We start from the raw sequence: 20,114 nt of genomic DNA, 5'->3' as shown, positions 1-20,114 counted from the left end.
CTGCACGCAGCCACGAGGAAACAGTCACCGGAGAGCCAACAGAGCCCCTAACCGGACATGACCGCTACCCCGGGTTGAGCCCCCCAAGGAAGATGCCTCCGGGGAACCCCCCGACGCCCTAAGCCTGTCCCTACCCCCACACCAATCACAACAGTGAAGGCGGGACCAAACTATGACCCCCCACCCCCACTAGGTGATGGAGCTGATCAAAGGAGCCCAGAGCAATTGATCTGATGTGGTGGCAGAGGCTGTATCAAGACTAATGTAATCTAATAGATAATTTCTATATTGGTTAGAATTAAGATTATTTTTATTTTTCCAGTTCATGAGGACTGTTTTCTTGGCTATGCATAGGGCAGTGAAAACCATATGGGCGATATTCTTTTCTGAAGTGACATTATCTAAGCTGCCCAACAAACACACTAAGGGGGAAGTTGGAATGTTACATTTCAGACACTTTGATAAGTCTTCACATATCTCGCGCCAAAACTTCTGAACTGGTGGACAGAACCAAAGAGCGTGGATATAATTGTCCGGTGAATTGGTTTGGCAGTGTGAGCAGTTGTTGGTAGACGTAAAGCCCATCTTGAACATCCGATGACCTGTATAGTGCACTCTATGTAATATTTTGTATTGAATTAATTGAAGACTGGGATTTCTAATTAGATGAAAGGTTTTTAAGCAAATCTGAGACCAGAAGTTTAGGTCTAAGTTAACTGATAAATCCACTTCCCATTTTGCAATAGGAAGTGATATTGATTCATCTGTTTTAGAAAGCATTCTGTATATTTTGGATAGTAATTTGGGGGGTTTAAGAGTAAGAAATTGAACCACACTTGGTGGTGTTTGTAGTTCAACTTGACCCGGTTTAAATTTCTTTTTTACTATGGATTTAATTTGTTGATATTCTAAAAATCTTTTCTTGTTGATCCCATATTGTGTAACTAGTCCGTCAAATGAAATAAATTCTGTTCCTTCTAGTATATGTTCTAAATATTTGATTCCTTTATCACTCCAATCTGAAAAGTTTATCATATTATTGTTTTGTAATATGTCAGGGTTGTTCCAGATAGGTGTACGTTTGCATGGGATTAATGAAGACGCCGTCAATTTTAGAAACTCCCACCATGCTGTCAGAGAAGAGCTGATGTTGATGCTTTTAAAGCATTCATGTCGTTGGATGTTTGAGCTGATAAATGGTAGGTCTGAGATCTCTAGATTATTGCAGAGTGCTTGTTCTACATCTAGCCAAGGTTCATCTAAGAGGGTGTGTTTTAGCCATCCTGAGATAAACTGAAGCCTGTTGGCTAAGAAGTAGTGCTGAAAGTTAGGCAGTTCTAGTCCTCCTTTATCCTTGGTCTTTTGTAGTGTTTTTAAGCTTATACGTGGGGGTTTATTTTTCCAAAGGAATTTGGACATACATGAATCTAGAGATCTGAACCAATCTTGTGGCGGTTTAGTTGGGATCATTGAGAATAAATAATTAATTTTTGGTAAGACCATCATTTTTATAGCGGCAACCCTTCCCATGAGTGATATGGGTAGACATTTCCATCTAGCCAGATCATCTTCTACCTTCTTTAAAAGTGGGATATGGTTTAATTTAGTTAGATCTGCAAGCTTGGGAGAAACATTAATACCTAAATATTTTATATTTCCCGATTGCAGTGGTGTAGAAGAGGAATTATGGAAGGAGCAATTAATCGGTAGGACTGTAGATTTTGACCAGTTAATTGAGTAATCTGATATTCTTGCAAAAGAGTTTATCAATTCAATCACCCCAGAGATATTGGTTTGTGAATTTTGGAGAAAGAGTAACACATCATCCGCATAAAGGCTGATTTTATGTTCCACGTTCTTGCATTTTATGCCCTTAATTACTGAATTCTGTCTAATTGCTGCTGCTAGTGGTTCAATAAAAATTGCAAATAGTGAAGGGGAGAGTGGGCATCCCTGCCTGGTGCCCCTCAAGAGACAGAAGCTGGAGGATGTCTGGTCATTTGTTCTAACACAAGCTGTTGGGGAATTATATAATATTTTTAACCAGTTTATGAAAGAGGATCCAAAACCAAATTTGTGTAAAGTTGCAAATAGAAATTTCCAGTTAACTCTGTCAAATGCTTTTTCTGCGTCTAAAGAGAATATTGTAGTTTCTAGGTTTTTACTGTATGAGTAGTCTATCAAATTAAGTAATCTACGTGTATTTGTTGATGAGTGCCTACCTTTTATGAAACCAGTTTGGTCAGGATGAATTAAGAGGGGGGTTATTTTCTCCAGTCTCTTTGAGAGAGCTTTGCAGGTTATTTTAAGGTCTACATTTATAAGGGATATTGGACGATAGCTTGAGGGATATACAGGGTCTTTGCCTGGTTTTAGCAGGAGATTAATGTTTGCAGAATTCATATTTGATGGAAGTCTGCCCTTTTCTTTAATTTCCAACAACGTTCTGTAGAAAACTGGTGCTAGAATCGACCAGAATTCTTTGTAGAATTCTGCAGGAAAGCCATCTGGACCTGGAGCCTTATTATTGTGCATACTTATCAGGGCTTCCTGGAGTTCACCTGGTGTCAGTGGTGAATCCAGTGCCATTGCTTGAGTGTCCAATAATTTTGGAAGAGTTATGTTGTCCAAAAACTGATCAATTTCTTTTTTAGATGGGTTTATTTGTGGTGAATACAACGTTTTATAGAAATCCCTGAAAATGTTGTTTATTTGTATCGGTTCATATAATGTGTTCCCAGATGAATCTTGAACAGCACATATAGTTGTTTTTTCTTTATTTATTTTTAGCTGGTTTGCTAGAAATTGACCGGATTTATTACCATGTTCATAATTTTGTAGGCGTAGTCTTTGTACTAATAATTTTGTTTTTTTATCAATTATCTCATTTAATTCTAGTTTTGTTTTGCGTATTTTGTTCAATGTTTCCTGATCTTGGTGGGACGCGTAGGCTTCTTCTAGTGATTTGATGTTTTTTTCTAATTCCTGAATAAAAGAAAGGGAGCATGCATGGCAAAACAAAGCCGACAGAGTCAATGCGTGAGTGTTAATTTAAACATTGATCGAGGGATTTCCACCCATTTAACACGTTATTTTATTATATTTTATTTTATTTTTTATTTCATACATTTTATTTTGTGATGTGATGTGAGCGCAGGTGCAACCCAACAGGCCCCAAACGTTCCTGGCAGCAAGTAAAAATGAAATATAAAAATATAGTCCAAACAGGTAAGGTGTAATTGTATTATGAGCCATAGTGCTTGATCTGTTTGTCCGATGTAAATCAATTGCAGTTAGAGGCTACATTAATTTTCTTTCTGTAAGCACTTATTGAAATTATCTGAGCACATTACAAGTACATATTTGCTTACTCTGTATGCTCAAATGTGACCCGTTATAGCCAACAGAAAAAAAGCGGAGGCCCGAAAAACAGGTGGGGGTCCTCCACCACCACCACTCACAGAGCCTGGCCACTTGGCTTCCACATTTGTGATAATGTTGGCAGCATCACATATGATCTTCACAGTGCAGAGAACACAAATTAGCATCCATTACTATAATGAAATAATTTGTTAGTTTGAAATGCTACAGGGAACTATGTACCTGCACATTAATGCTGTGGAAAGACTTCCTGTTCACATAGTCTCCTTCATTTACTGAAGGAGCAATGATTGGAATGTGAGTGCATCTATACAGCCAATCACGCCTGGGAACCCTGAAAATAAATGTAAAATTTAAGTAGTAGTTCAAGTATCACCACATCATGAATTAAATTTTGTTCATCCTGATACCTGCAATTTTGTGGAATTTTGTGGAATGTCGGCGATGTGTCACATGAGCAATATTAGGCCTGAGGATGTTATTCAAATAAATTATAGATTGTGCTGAAAAACGGTGACGTTCACACAGAAAATCATCAGGAAATGATAAAATGTCCAAACGTGCTCTAATCACTCTCTCCCGGCGGAGAGCTCTGCGGAGAATTTGGGCTTCAACATCTACTGGCTCTTCAAGGACGGGGCAGGCCATGTCTGACACTTCCTACAGTCAGGTTTCCGACACAGAGGCGGAGAACGTCAGGGTTAGTTGAAGTAAACCTGCTAGGGGGCAGGTTAGCTTCACGGAGTGTGTCGTCATAGTAACTCACTCAGAATTAATCTGAACTCGCTTTGTGAAACCGAAAACCCGGAGTTTTCGTTAACTCAGGGTGTACTTACTCAGAGTTTGCACTAAACCGGCTTCCTGAAATAGGGCCCTGGACCATGGTGCACTTCATCTACTCACCTGCACAAACAGTCAGTGCAGACAGCAGCAGCACACACACACCTGCAACAGGAGGTCAGAGGTCACTGAAAGTCAGAGGTCAATGAAGGTCATAGGATATTAAAGGTGAGAGGTCACTGAAAGAGAGTGGACATTATGACCAGAAGGCAGTAATAGGCCTGGGAGAGCATCTTCTATGTTACCATGTTCACCCTTCTCCCTGCTATGATGGCACTTGTTTAGCCATTTGTCACATAGACTCTGGATGTTATATTTCAAAGCTGCACACTGGTTATCTGTGTAGGTCACAGTTAGGTGTTGTGAGAAAGTTGGTGACACCCAGTTGGTGGGGAGGTCCTGGTGGTGAAGTCTTCTGTTCTCCTGTGTCAAGGGTGTAGACAACAGCTGTTGAAACACCTTCTCTTTTAACGTCTATTCAACTAATTGCTGTGCTATTCATCTTTAGTACCTGCCCCCCCTCTCTCGTGCTCATAAGAATAAAAATGAATAAAAAGTTGTTGATTACTTCTACTCATGTGACAAAGTGCAGGAAGACCACGCCTGGGTGCATATTTTTGGTAATAGCCCGTCACCAGTAGTAACCATCTATTACCTATGACGAGCCACCTGGGAAGGCGAGACGAACTTTGGAGCAGACACAAGACACTTTGTCGAGAGACACTTCTGCATCGATGACGGGCTGATTTCAGTTCCCACAGAGTCTGCAGCCATCGATCGGCTTAAGCACACATGTTGTATGAAAGGCTCTGGGATTTTATGTCTATGTTCTGCAATATTGTGTGGGGTGGAGTCGTAGGAAATGACGTAGGCAGAAGTTGGGGGTATCGCGATGCTACTCGAGAAGGGGAGATTTTTTCAGTGTTAGTTCTGTTTACCTCGTAAGCTGTTCCTGGTTGCCATCCTTCACGGTGATGCTCCGAGTGTTAAGTTCATGACTGGAAGTAAGTTTCCTTAAATATGTTTATTTTCCGATTCTGATGTTGGCCGCGGCTTTAGTTACATTCTACCGCATTGTAGCACCGCTTTTTTTCATCTCGTGACTCGAAGCATGTGCCGCCGGCCGCCGCCATTATGTAGTAATTTTATTCGGCCACACGTTGGTGCCAAAGTCCTTTGTTTACAGTTAGAGTGGATGTTTCGGCTATGTATGACATTCTCACTGTGTTTAATTGTGTCCTTTCTGTGTTTGGAGCAAGAGATGAAAGATTGGCATAGTTCAAATTATATATGTTCTGTTATGTGTATATTCAGATGGATGTGTTGGTTTATTTCATTTAATCCGTTATGTTTATCTTAGTGAAGCTGTTGCTGTATATATTTATATACTGATGGCAACTTGTTTGTTACTACAGACTGCTGGCAACACTGAGCATCTAGGTGGCAATAAAACAGCTGGTGGTGACAATCCAGCAAAGTGGAAGCCTGTTGTCCTGCTTCCTGTATCCTGACCGATACACCGTCTTGTTAGCTGCTGAACCTTAAAGAACTAGCCCTCACCAAGTGCTCCTCAACACATGTGCAGCCGAGTCCAACCTCAAACTCCACAAAATTTCCTCAAATAGTTTCTTAGTCATGCAAGCCTACACCCGGTGTGGAGTTCTCTCCGTATGTAATAGTATCTTCAACCTCTTGTATAGTCCGAGTGGAAAACAGTTAAAGAAAAAAAAAAAACATAAACATGTTTAATCAATACCTTTCATAACTTGAAATGCAAATAGAAATTATACATTTTTAAAAATGATGCAAACAACAAAGTAAAATGTTGCTATTTACTTTGGTGGCATCCGTCATTTTTTACAGTGTTGTATGTTGGTACCTCAGGTCCCACATCTCCAGATTCACTAACAGCTTCTTCCACCTGGGCCATTCAGACATTTAACAAACACAATGTCCCCTCTGTTCTAACTCTGCTGTGATCCCAACAACCTACATGTAAAGGTCGCCCAAACTAATAAAATTGTCAGGGATTATAGTGGAGAGAGAAAACAGGCGGCTCCCACCCTCTATCTGAACATCAGTTTTGAGTGGCTATACAGTATATCTGCAGAGATACGGGCAGTACAGGTGCAGCAGTTAGGTATTAAGAAATAAAAAAGAAAAGAAAAACATAAAATGAATTCATATTCAATTTCCACATTTACTAAAAGCAAACAATGTAATGATATTAAAGTAACTCCCTGATGGATGACATGAGCAATGAATAGCTTCACTGATTTTATTAGGTTCTATTTGAGTCTCAATCTGCTGCTGTTTGAAGCTCATCACCAGAAAAACAACAAAACATACAAACTCTGAGGGAAATGACCAAAACAGTCTCCAGTCTTTTGTTAGACTCTGTGTTTATAGTGGAAAACTTGCTCTTATTAAAGGAAGTGAAGGATACATAATAGGCAGATTAGAAAAACGTGTGGTGAGTGCAACTAGCAGCTGTGGTTTCCTGAATGAACGTCGATGTTCGAAGAAACGAGGTTACTACACCGGGGGACCCCATCCTTGGGGTGGACCCATTTTTGTTTTAGCGTGTTTTGGGGTTTAAAAGCCACAGAGACGCGGTGCTTAGAAAAAATGCATTTCAGCTGTGCTGATGCTCCTGACACGTATAAGACTGGGGAAACCTGCATTCAGCTGGACCTGAACAACACTATGTCCAGATAAACACAATCAACTTTTGGAGAAAAATAAAAGATTCTTCATCAGACTAACAACTAAAAACATGACACTTACCTTAACAGTATGGGCTACATCAAATATATTCAAGACCGACAACAACACTTCTCACTGCTGCTAATTTTAACAAAACTAAACAAAAAGTAGAAAAAGGCAATTCACCAAGTCTTGAAAAGTAAAACTGAAAAATAGAAACACAGAATAAAATAAAGCATCCATCCAGATCTTTACCACCAACAACATAAAATCTATCTTAATTAAATGGCCAAATTCTCCAATAAATGAGCAATAATAAAGTAAGAAAAAATAAGACATTCAATTTATGGACGCTCAAATTAACAGAGCGACATTAAACGCACCTCATTGCCTGCCGTAGCGTTCTTCGCAGCTGCACTTCACCTCAAAGGTCGGTTAATACATCGGATTGAACTTAACCAAAGTCCAATTAAAGGAAAATAAATGTTTCTAACAAATACAATGAAGAAGATTAAAATAATTCACTGTCAGTTACTGTCGCTGTGAGTTTGACGAGGTCAGCTGCTTCATTTGGTTCTGCCTAAAGTTCTCTCAGTGATCCAGTGTTTATATGATAAGATACGTGTTTAATGCAGAGAGTTGGAATTACAAGTTGGTAAGAAGCTTTTTAACAAAGGTTTGATTTAAGCTTTAAGTTCAAAGGTGAAAGAAATTTCACGTTTGATGAAGGAAGATCAAGGCTAACAAGGACATAGGTCAAAGGTCAAAATAAGGTAAGGTGAGAAAATATAATAGATATATATAATCAATCAATAAGGTGAAAATATCAGATAAAAGGGTTTTTTTGGTTATAAGGAATAAAGAGGTCAAAGGTCAAAACAAGAGTACTGTTAAGTTAAAATTAAAGGGTCAAAGGTCAGATTAAACAGGTTACACAGAAAGGATCGGCAAAACTTAAACAAGGATAAAGAAATAATACATTAAACAAGGAAATAAATTAAAAGTCTGAGTTAATGAGAAATTAAACGTTTAAATCAGGTGTCGCGAAATCAGTTTTACCCCGGTTCTTTTTATTCCTCGAGCATCCAGAGATGGCACCGGACTCAGTAGTCATTTTCACAAAATCTTTATTCATCTTTATTCATCTTTAAGCATGCACTTCTAGAAGGGAAGATGAGGCCGGTGTCCCTCTGCAAAAATCTTCACTCCTTTGTTCGTTACAGTCAGCTTTATAGAAGCGACCCCATCATAAAACCAGCAGGGGAAGAAGGTGACCTGTAGCGTCACTGCTTCCCAGTTGGAGACAATTTCCCACTCCCACTTCCACACTTTATTTTCTTTGTTTTCATCATTTTCTTTTCTCTCTTTTTTTTTCACCCCACATTAACCTGTTAACTCACTCCTTCAACCTCATTTCCTTTCAGCCCAACAGCTCTCATACAGTCAGCAATCAAATTCTCCATTCATCCTTGAGTACTTGATCACTTTAAATGTCACTATTAATTTTATCAATTTATTTATCATTAGTCTAACACTGATCCACTCTTTAATTTGCTTTATTTACTTTAGTTCATTTTCTCATATTTGATCACTACAATTTCTTAATTATTAACTCTTATTATTTCACAGAAAATCAACTAATCTACTTTGTCTCCCTCTTTATGATCAAGGAATTCACACACACTCACAGGCTGGTCACTTGCCCCCACCTTTTCTTTCTCACTCACACACACGCACACTTTACTCTTTGTTCGTCCCACCTGTGAACCCGCCCCTCGAGGCTGGCTCACACACACTTCATGCTTCTCGCAGTCCCATTCAAACTTTCTGCGAGACACTTCTGCTGATTCAGGACAACGCCCCAAGCGGCACACAGAGCGGGTGCCGTCCGCTCGTGCACCTCACGAATTGTTCAAAACTTGCGCCACGGACTTGATACTGCGGTTTCTCTTCCCCGAAAAAATATAAAACCAAATTAAACCCCCCAATTGACTTCACAGCTTGCAACAATTCGCGACACGGCCTCCTGCCGCGATTTCTGCACACCACAAACACACACTTTTAGACACGAATTCTTTTATTACTTTAATTGACTCCCGTACTTCAGACGAGACGCCGACTCTAACGGCGCTTTCACACACACTACACCGTCCTCCTTCTGCATCAGGCACTGGTTCAACTCAGCTCGGAATCTAACTGGCGAAAGCAACCAATCCTGCTTTTATGCATACTTCAGACTGTGACAGGGACCTCTCCCCGACTTAGTTATTTAAGGAGCCACGAATCCCCAGGTCACCACCCTGGATCCCCCGCGTCCGAGACTAGGTGGGGTAACCAAACCCGTGACACGCGCAGCCCGTAGCTGGCGACGAGGCCTCTCAGCCCCGCTTTCTAACTAATAATAACACACGTTTCCTGCTTTAACGCACGGGGATGGATCACACACCGCCACTTTTTTTCCTAATGACTAGGACGGATGAAACACCGATTCTATTAATCCGTAACAAACGTCTCCTGCTTTAACGCACCGAGATATCCTTACGGGGCGCTAAACATCAACTTGGAGTTCTTAAAAAAAAGTCTCTTGCTTTAGTCGCACTGAGGCGGTCACTAGCCGCCTTTTCTACTGAGTGAATTTACACTGGGATACGTTCTTTTTATTCCTCGAGTATCCAGAGATGGCACCGGACTCAGTAGTCATTTTTACAAAATCTTTATTCATCTTCATTTATCTTTATTCATCTTCATTTAAGCATGCACTTCTAGAAGGGAAGATGAGGCCGGTGTCCCTCTGCAAAAATCTTCACCCCTTTGTTAGTTACAGCCAGCTTTATAGAAGTGACCCCATCATAAAACCCCCCTACGGTGTGCTGCAAACTCTGTCTGTGTCTATGTGCACGAGCACGTGAATGCCTACATGTGCACGTTCCCACGTGTCTATGTGAGTGCTCGTGAGTGAGTGTGTGCGCATACCTGTGTGTATGTGTGAGTGCACATGAGTGAGTGTGCGTGTGGATGTGTGTGCGTGACAGTTAAAACACTGTGGGTGTAGATGACTCCCTAGGGGTCATAAAACTCCCCCCACAGTTACAAATGTTAACACCCCCACCTTAAGACATCCTCTGGGGAATTTCCACTCAGTGGGGGAGAAGCCTTCCAAAATCTACTCCTAACTTCACAAGAGAGTGAGGCCTTTATTACTTTACAAACAGTGTCCCTACAATAATTCTACATTCTATGATAACATATTTCTAAACTCTAAAATAAGCTAAACATTCCTACACAGGTTAAGGTAAATTTTAAGCTTTTCTTAGTTAAACTAAATAAAATAATCAGAATAAACGATTGGAGGAAAAAAGCAAAGATGTTGTGATCAAATAGTTTGTACGGCAGAAAGAAAAACATGTTTCAGTAGATTGTATGTTGGAAACCACAGTAGACACAGTAGACTCAAATCATTGTTACTGAGGAATTCTGCCTTAAACAGTAAAGTGTTCTTTAACAGTGTGTGTGTGTCTGCAGCTGTTCTTTGTGTTGTTGCTGCATCGTTGCCTCAGGGGGAAAGTTGTGTGTGTGTTATGCAGACTAGCAGAGACTGCAGCTGTCAGCAGCCACACACACTTTCTATTCTTCAAATCAAATCACAGTGAAACATGTTCACTGACAGCTCAGCTTCAGCATCGTCTTCATGCTGTGACTGCAGCCGTTCAACTCTGTTTGTCTTTAACCCAAATCATCACAACATGCAAATATAATCATCAAAATGATGTGACTGGAAGGATGCAGCAGTCTGTGCTCCACCTTTCTCCTCCACACCTGCAGGTGGAGAACATGGATGCATGAATCTCTACAGAGTTCTTTGAATATTATCCGTCTCATCAGTTTTCAGTGAACAAAACTCCTCACAGAGCCAAAATAAGCAGTTTGTATCCAACATAACTCAGCTGGACTCTGATGCTCCGTATAACAGCCACACACGAGTCTGGATTCACTCAAAGCATTGAACAAACTTTATTGGAAATGAAGCTTTTGGACATTTGTTCTCTGATATTTGCTCTTCAGCTCGAGTCTCCATCAGTGGGAACATTTCCTGATTCAACTTTTCTTCTGTTCAAATCAAACTCCATGAGAATCAAAGTGTGAATCAGAGTCCTGATGATCAGATTCTATAGAAACATGGAGACTGTAGAGGATTTACACTCAATATGTTCATTTGTTCCCTTCAAGAAAAATCAATCATTCATCCAATAAAATCAGTCATTGATCAGTTTGATTGACAGGACAGATGATCAGAGGTGCAGAGTTTTTACCTCCATCATTAGGACAGGGACAGAAGTATGGGTGGAGTCTGTGAGTGAAGGAGCAGCCAGTAAAGGAGTAGATCAGAGCTGCAGCACCTACATCATAAAAGGAGACCAGACCCTCCTCATAATCCACAAACACCCCCACCTTCTCAGGACCAGGATGGAGACAGAGGGGGACTGGAGGACCAGCATTAGCTTTGTACTCATTTCCATTTCTCAGCCTCACAGTCCAGAAACCATACTGAGGTCTCGCTGTGATTTGTCCCTTCCTGTTGATCGACTCTGTGGCCACTCCTAAAGTCCACTCAGTCTTTCCTTTAACCTGAACCTCAAAGTAAAATCTGCCTGAAGAGAAACTCTGCTCTCCTAAAACATTAGCACAGTAAGAAAATCTCTCTGGGTTGTCTGGAAGTTTCTTCCTCACATCACCACAGTACACTTGTTTTCCATCATCAGACAGGATGAGATTAGGATGAGCTGTATCAGGATCCAGAGTCACATCCACCTCATGCTGCTGCACCCTCTGCAGCTCAGCCTCTAACAGCTTCTTCTTCATGGGTTTCCAGACTGTCTCCTCCAGCTGAGCCACAGCTCTCCCCACAGTCCCCTCATATGATGGTGGATGAACTCTGACCTCTGTCCAGTCCTTGCTGGGTGGAGCAGCTTTCAGGGAGGAGAAGCTTTGGAGGAGGTGGAGGTGGTCTTCAGAGCGTGAGAGCTGCTCCACCTCAGAGCTTCTCTCCATCAGCTCAGAGATTTCCTGTTCCAGATCTTTGATGAGACCTTCAGCCTGTTTCTCTGTAGCTTCCTGTTTGTCTTCGATCTCCTTCATGAGCTCCTTCAGGCGTCTCTCAACAGACTCCATCAGAGCCGTGAGGACCTGAACACCTTCTGCTTTCTGTCTGTCTGCAGCATCTTTACTCATCTTCACCGACTCTGTGATCTCCTGAATCTTCAGTCGTCTCTTCTGGATCATCTGCTGAATCTCAGCCTCTGTCTTCTCCAGCTCTGCCTTCTTTCCTTCATATTCTTCTCTCAGAGGAACAAACTCGTGGTTCTTGTGGTCTAAAACAGAGCAGAGCATGCAGACACATGTCTGGTCGGTCTTACAGAACAGCTCCAGGAGTTTATCGTGCTTTGTGCACATCCTGCCTTCCAGGTTCTCCACAGCATCAACCAGCTGATGTCTTTTCAGACGTTTCAGTGTCAGATGAGGCTCCAGGTGAGTCTGACAGTAGGAGGTCTGACACACCAGGCAGGACTTCAGGGCCTTCAGTCTGGTTCCAGTGCAGACGTCACAGGGAACTTCTCCTGGTTTGGCAGCTTGTTGCTCTGAGCTGCTGCTGCTGGCTTTCTGCTGAGCTTCACGTCTGAACTGAGCAACCATCTCAGAGATGAAGGTGTTGACCCTCAGCTGAGGTCGAGTGTAGAAAGTCTCTTTACACATGGGACACTGACAGCTCTGATTCATGTCCCAGTGCTGACTGATGCAGGTTTTGCAGAAGTTGTGTCCACATGGTGTAGAGACTGGATCAGTGAACACATCCAGACAGATGGAGCACAGAAACTGATCTTCAGATCGCAGATTGCTGGCAGCAGACATGTCTGCACTCTGAGGGAGAAAGAAGAGAAACATTTGATTCAAAATTCACTTTAAATTTCATTTTTACAAAGAGAGAAACAAGCGTCAGTAGTCTGAGGAGCTTGGAGAGAAAAGCGTCTGGACTTCTTTAAGTTTCTACTCATCACAGAAGCTTCTTCACCTCATCCTCAACACGGACCAAGGAATGAATACTGCACTTTTGGAAGAACTCCCTCCCCTGCAGCCTCTTATCGTCAAAGGGACGGAGGTGGAGAGGACAAACAGCCACAGATTCCTGGGACTGCAGGTTACATCAGACCTGAGCTGGACTCTCAACACTACAGCAACTGTGAAAAAAGCCCAGCAAAGGCTTTATTTCATTCGGCTGCTCAGGAAAGCTGGCATGAACCACCACCCTCTCACCCAGGCCTGCAGAGGACTGATAGACAGCATCCTCACCGCAGGCATCACTGTCTGGTATGGAAACACTACACAGACAGAGAGGAAGGCTCTGCAGAGTCAGAAAGTCTGCAGAGAGGATTATGGGAACAACACTTGCATCCATGGACCTGCACATACAAAGCTGCACATACAATCTCAGACACAACAGAGCGGACAGCAGCATCACACACAGAACACGATTCTTCAACAGCTTCTTCCCCACAACTGTCAGACTGACGGCAAACAAAAACACACTGAACACTTAAAATAACACAGCACTACTTAACCTCACTTTGAATGTATCATCGGTTCACTGACCATCGGGCAATACACTCACAACAGACTTGTGAAACAGATCTGTGGAACAAATGTGCAACACTGTGAGTGCGATAAGAGGTAGAGAACTACACACTCTGTACATTTTCTTCTTTTTCTTTGTATATAGAAAATAGTACGACTACCCTACTCCGGACTTCATTTCTATCCTCCTGCTTTTTCTGTCTTTATATTGTTAAAGTGTGGTTTGACTTGGAAAGCTCTGCACAAGTATTCCACTGTGCATGGACTGTTGGTCCTGTGTGCAAATGTCAAAATAAAAATCTTGAACCTTCAGTTGTCAGAGTAACTGGTGGAGACCCAGCAACACACTCAGACACAAACTGGTTCATCTGAAACACAAACTGAACAACGTCGTGTCTGCTGTACAGTGCAGCGTCCAGATGAACAGGATCAACAGGATGAACATCTTTTTAACAGTCGTTACAAAGATGTGAAGTTGTTTGGCTGACACAGACAAACAGTATCCCACATTCTTGATTTTTAGCTCACAAACACGTCTTATAAGGACTTATTGATCCTGAAATGTTGGAGGTTTTAGCTCTTTAAACAGTAAAGTTACAGGAGGATACAGATAATTATCAGGAAAATGTCCTCGGTTTGTTAAAATGATCCCGTCCGATAACACACGAGAACAATAAATGTATCATTTTCTGTTGTAACCCACAAACTGAACGGTCACACTCATCTTTCATGTTGTCACTAAAACATCACTCCTTCCACGTCTAGTTGGTCGTGATGGAGGCGGAGTGCGTTGGGTCCGCTTTCCCTGCCCAGCCGATGTTCCTGACGCAGGGAAACAGATCCTGTTGGGGATCCCTACCTTGGCACAACACCTGCCATGGTCTTTGCACACTCACCACAGTAAATGCATCATGTTGTCAGCTTTACAGTATCATAGTCAGAGAAACTGGTCAGGCCGCTCTCTTCCAAATGTCTACACTTCACCCTTTTACTGTCAGTGGGCTCGGAGTCCATCTAATGTGTCTCATTATCTGATGCCGTCTGCAGACCAGTGTTAGACACTGAGAGGTTGATGGCTCCGTGTCAGAGCACCGGCCTTAACGAAAAAGTTATCAATCGTTCTTTTCATCTTTTCTCATTACCCACAGCTACATCCACTCCTATCACGCTGCTCACCTCTGCTGCGACGTTTCAAACAGCCGGAAAGTAAATAATTTGGAGACGGTGCGTTTGTGTCACAGTGAACAGTGAAAACAGAGACTTTCTAAAACGATGATGCATGTTAGTCATGTGATGCAGGCATGTGACCAATTAAACAAAGATAGTGGAGAGCATCATACAGCAGCAGTTTTGACAGTCCTATTAAAGATGAATATCAGTCTGCACATGCTCCACAGAGCTTTTCTTCAAATTCTTTATTTCTCTCTCGCTTTTGCAACTTTGTACTTTTGTGTTACTCGCAGCAACAACTCCACCTCATTGTTAGTCCATTTTAAAACTCGGTGCTTTTCCTCCACCTCTGCTGCAACGATTCAAACAGCCGGAAAGTGAATAAGCGGCAGACAGAAATGAGACCGGTCGAATCGTCTTGCGTTTCACGCATGCGCAGGACTGGAACGTAAGCGTTTTCAGCCGTCTTAATGTGGACGCACAACTCTGTGAAAACGACTGAAAACACTAGTGTGGACGCGGAGCGCTGTTTTCAAATCTATCCGGGCGAGTGTGGACGTAGCCTAAGTGGCACCATGGAGAAATGAGGTGGCGCTCTAGAGCCTGATGAAGTGAACAGAGTGAAGATTTGTGTAGAAGCAGGAAGTGTGGTCAGCTGCACTCACCACTGTTGCTGAGAGGAACCTGATGGACTCCAGTGAATCTTCTTTTAGAGACAAACAGGACTCGACTGCAGCTCTGCTGCTGCTCTCTCACACTTTCACTTCTGCAAAATGACGTTGAGCTTCTTGTTTTTCAGGTGTTGCTCCGCCTCTTCCTGCCTCTCCCTTTACAGGAATCAGCCGGTCTGTACTCAGTGACTGTGTGCAGCGGGTGGGAGGAGTGAGGAGTGGTGTGTGGGTAAAGTTCAAACAGTAATGACGGCCTCAGGTGATCAGGAGAAACTCACCTGGATTTCCTTTTTCCACAGCAGACTGAGAGCTTCAGGTGGACCCTGAAGGAGGTCTCAGACACAGGTGGTAAAAGTACACACAGTGTGTACTGAAGTAGAAGTACTACTGTTAAAAATACTCCAAGTACTAATTCAACTTCTTTACTCAAGTAAAAGTAAAAAGTACTGGCTGTGAAATGAGAGTAAAAAGAGCTGATTGAAGAACATTTCTAACACATGTTTATACAAAGCTAACTGAACCATGTGCTGCATCAACGTGATAATAAAATAATATTATTCACTTTGTTTCTGTCTAAATTTGAATTCTAATAAATATTTTAGCTTGAAATAAGTGAAAAAAATCTGCCAATGGAACAAGTTAAAACTCTCTATTTTTTCTCTGGTTTCAAGATTCACTGTCTTGAAAAAAGTTCATATCCGGTGGCGGACTCCCTCAGACGTCGGTGCGTTGGTGGTTCTTTGTGTCCGGGGATGGGCGTCCAGGTACACACCGGCTCACTCCTTGGTGGGTGCTTATCGGGGCCTGGAGCCTGGGGCTCGCTCGGGCCACTTTGTGGGTGGGGTGCCTCGGTCACTCTGGCACAGCTGGCTGCCGGCGGAGCTCACGGGCACGTCACTGCAACCCCCCCTGGCTTCTGCTCCGCGGCTGCTGAGTGAGCCCTCATCTGGGACTCTCCTCAGCTCTTTCTGGGACAGTGGCGCGGCTGCCCCTCTGTTGGTCTTCCTTGGTCTCTTGTGTTCTGGGGGCCACTGGATGTCTGGAGTTTTGATCTCCTCCATACCTGCTTCATGCCCTGGAGGACGGGGCTGTGGCCCCCCCACACCCTCTAGCAGATCATTACATGAAGGAACCTTTTAAAAACAAGCGCGTCCATGCTCACAGGTGTACACACCGGTGCTCACACACACAAACTACACCCTTTTTGGCTCCTAACTTAAGGTCAAGGTCAAGGTCAAATTTATTTATATAGCACATTTCAAACAGCTGATGCTGCACAAAGTGCTTAACAATATAGAAATGGTATTAAAAAGCAACAATGTAATACAATAATAACAATAAAAAACAATAATAGGACAGTAAAAGAATTAAAACAATAACTAAACTAATTCAAATAAGACCAAAATGCTTGGGTCATAGTGTGTTAAAAGCCAGGGCATAGAAATGTGTCTTTAGTAAAGATTTAAATTGCTCAAGTGTTTGTGCAGATCCAATATTTAAGGGGAGACTATTCCAAAGTCTGGGACCTGCCACAGAGAAGGATCTATCACCACGGGATTTGAGGTTAGTCCGTGGGATGGACAGCATTAGTTTTGAGCTAGACCTCGTGGTTTTTCCTGGAGCATAGGCAGAGAGGAGCTCTGACAGGTAAGGAGGGGCTCGGGCGTTAAGTGACTTAAAAACAAAAAGTAAAAGTTTAAATTGGATCCTGTAGGAGACAGGAAGCCAGTGTAAAGAAGTTAAAAGTGGGGTTATATGCTCTCTCCGTTTGGTACCAGTTAGCAGGCGAGCAGCTGCATTTTGAACCATCTGAAGATGATGGATGGTGGCCTGATCTAGACCATAATACAATGAATTGCAGTAGTCCAATCTGCAAGTAAGAAAAAGGTGAATAACACGCTCAAAGACGTTAGCCGGAAGGTATGGCTTTACCTTGGCTAGCTGTCTTAACTAAAAAAAACAGGACTGAACTACTGCACTCACCTGCTTATTCAATTTAAAAGAACCATCAATATAGACACAGAGGTTTTTTACATGTGTTTTACAATACGAGGAAAGGGGCCCAGAGTGCTGTCGATATGATTAAAGTTGCCAAAAATGACAACCTCAGTTTTATTTTCATTTAGCTTTAAAAAATTTAATGACAACCACTGTTTGACATCATCAGCGTAATAAGAGCTGGGGATGGTCTGACCCTGCTTTTAAAGGTAGATAAATCTGCAAATCATCAGCAAAATGAAATGAAATGCTGTACCGTGAAAAGATGGAGCCCAATGGCAACAAATAGAGTACGAACAGGGCAGGACCCAAAATAGAGCCTTGAGGTACACCGTATTTAAGAGGGGCTATTTTGGAGTTGTGGGGGCCCATACTGACATAAAAAAACCTTTCTGACAGATAGGACCGAAACCACTGTAAGGCAGATCCTTTTAGGCCAGCATGAAATTCTAGCCGTGACAACAGGATGTCATGGTCGACCGTGTCAAAAGCTGCTGACAAGTCCAACAATAAAAGGGCAGCAGGGCTGCCAGAGTCCAGAGTTAAATGAATAGCGTTAAAAATCCTTAAAAGTGCCGTCTCAGTGCTATGTAGTGGAGGCCGGAGACAGCCCTGATGCCAAAGGATCCCAAGAAGCAAGTGGTCTCACCCGAATACCTCGGTACTTCATATAAGTTCCTGTTAGGCATAGCAACAAAGAGGAATAAGGATTAATATGTGAGTGGGGCACACAAAGGAAAACTACACTGACCAACATCTGCACCACCTGCATTTACTACAAGAAAGCCTATGACTCTGTGCCTCACACAGGGATCCTGGAAGTGCGCAAGATCAACTGGACTGCAAGGACCTTCATAAGTCACCATCAAGTGCATTATTTACCAAGGAGTTGCTCTGTCCTCACAGCTGTTTCTTGAAGACGTTTCATCCGAGAAGCTTCTTCAGTTCTAGGGTCGAACCGTGGAAAATCCCAGATTTAAGCCCTGTGGGAGTGTCCCCCCAAGAGGGACAATGGTGTGAAAACGGGTGTGGGTCACAATCAGCCAAGGTTTTTGGGTGAGTTCATTGTGAAACCTAACGCCACCCTATCATGTGATTTCCTGAGGTCAGATGGCCCAGGGTGTGAGTGGGCGTTAAGGCCTCTGGGGAGGGATCTCAAAACTGGATTATAGATGGCAGAGAGTTGGTGTCGTAAACCACCGCCTCTGTTCAAAGATGGTCGCTCACAGTGGACATAGATGGCTTGTGAACTTTGGCATCCTCAAAAGAGTGACCTTTGTCCTTTAGATGCAGATGGACTGCTGAGTCTTGTCCTGTGGAGGTGGCTCTTCTATGCTGTGCCATACATTTATGAAGTGGCTGTTGGGATTCCTTAATCTTAGATAAGTAAAAGCCATATCTGAACCATGGCTGAATGAAGGCACCTGTGAAGCCAGAAGAAAGTGTAGAGAGCTGAACGTAAACGGAAGAAGGATGAACTTCAGGTGTCAGCAAATATTACAGTATTACTGGAATTCACATCCTGAAATGACTGCAAATTACAGACCTATTTCCAAATTGAGTTTTATCTCAAAAATTCTTGAAAAGGTAGTTTACAAGCCATGAATATCCATTTTTAGAAGAATGTTGTATTTCGGAAGTTTTTCAATCTGGTTTTAAAGCTTTGCATAGTACAGAATCTGCCCTTTTAAGAGTTTTTAATAATTTTTTTAGGAACTGCATCACATGACTGTGTTATGATCGTGCTTTTAGATTTAACAGCTGCCTTTGATACAGTGGATCATAAGATTTTAATTTGCAGTTTAGAGCAGGTGGTGGGTGTTAGGAGTACTGCACTGCAGTGGTTCAGATCCTAATTGGCAGACCAAACTTTCTCTGTGAAACTTGGTGAGCTTGTATCCTCTGCTGCTTCTTTTCAATGTGGGGTTCCACAGGGTTCAGTTTTAGGCCCGCTTCTTTTCTCCTTATATCTGATACCACCCGAGTATATTTTCAAGAAACATGGGATTTCTTTCTACTGTTTTGCCGATGACTCCCAGATTTGTTTCCCACTTAAAAGATAAATGGTTTCTCAGTAGACCCTCTGCTCAGATGTCTTGATGAAATAAGGGCCTGGGTGGCTTTGAACTTTTTACATTTTAATGAGCAGAAAACAGAAGTGATGGTTTTTGGTGGCACTTCTGAGACCACTACTATGGATCCTGGTTTGCTGGCGCAGTTTGTTAAACCAATCACCACTAACCTGGGAGTTTAAATGGAGGCAGATGATGAAGTTGAAAGCCAGGTCAGAGCTGTTGTAAAATCTGTCTTTTTTTCATTTGAGACAACTGGCAAAAATAAAGCCCATCTTATCAGAGCAGCTTTTTGAGACAGTAATCCATGTCTTTGTTACATCTAAGATAAGATGTACCTTTATTAGTCCCACATGTGGGAATTTTCTAGACTCCATTATTGTAACGCACTTTATAGTGGGGTTAGTGATGCATCTGTTAGGCGTCTGCAGGTTATGAAGCGCATCTTTTAACTGGAACAAAAAGGTCTGAGCACATTACCCCCATTTTAATTTCACTCACTGGCTTCCTGTCACAAACTGGTAGTAGGAACTCAAGAGCAGAGCGGTGTGACGTCTCCAAAAACAGTTTATTTACAGCACCAGTGCACGATATAAACAGTGAAGGGAAAATCCAAACTCCAGGGAATCACAGGGTAGCTCTCTCACAC

At 42.4% G+C, this 20,114-nt stretch overlaps 1 protein-coding gene across 5 annotated transcripts; it reads right to left on the bottom strand.

The window, feature by feature from the left end:
- Positions 1-11,148: 11,148 nt before the first annotated feature.
- On the bottom strand, positions 11,149-12,906 carry LOC146578161 (E3 ubiquitin-protein ligase TRIM21-like). 5 transcript variants are annotated; one of them, XM_085268547.1, is made up of 3 exons: positions 12,590-12,906; positions 12,409-12,418; positions 11,149-12,231 (listed from the first exon to the last, which is right to left on the bottom strand). In XM_085268547.1, exons 1-3 carry the CDS (start codon positions 12,865-12,867, stop codon positions 11,185-11,187), a joined length of 1,335 nt encoding a protein of 444 aa, XP_085124673.1. In that variant the 5' UTR covers positions 12,868-12,906; the 3' UTR covers positions 11,149-11,184. The 5 variants fall into 5 exon arrangements, with proteins under 5 accessions (XP_085124673.1, XP_085124670.1, XP_085124671.1 ...); XM_085268544.1 differs by having other exon boundaries at positions 11,149-12,090; positions 12,163-12,906; XM_085268545.1 differs by having other exon boundaries at positions 11,149-12,069; positions 12,163-12,906.
- Between the last annotated feature and the right edge of the window lie 7,208 nt (positions 12,907-20,114).

Source organism: Mchenga conophoros, linkage group LG3 (assembly GCF_057382185.1).
Source record: "Mchenga conophoros isolate Kocher_MC1m ecotype Shallow Benthic linkage group LG3, M_conophoros_male_GT1.1, whole genome shotgun sequence".
Classification (NCBI taxonomy): domain Eukaryota; kingdom Metazoa; phylum Chordata; class Actinopteri; order Cichliformes; family Cichlidae; genus Mchenga; species Mchenga conophoros.
This window is presented reverse-complemented; position numbering and strand designations above follow the sequence as displayed.

Bases quoted from the DNA above. Each gene is read 5' to 3' on its own strand.
- LOC146578161 (XM_085268542.1), bottom strand. From the start codon at position 12,867: ATGTTTCTCTTCTTTCTCCCTCAGAGTGCAGACATGTCTGCTGCCAGC. The intron at 12,297-12,341 runs GTAAGACCGACC...GCTCTGTTTTAG, and splicing joins TAAACTCCTGGAGCTGTTCT to ACCACAAGAACCACGAGTTT.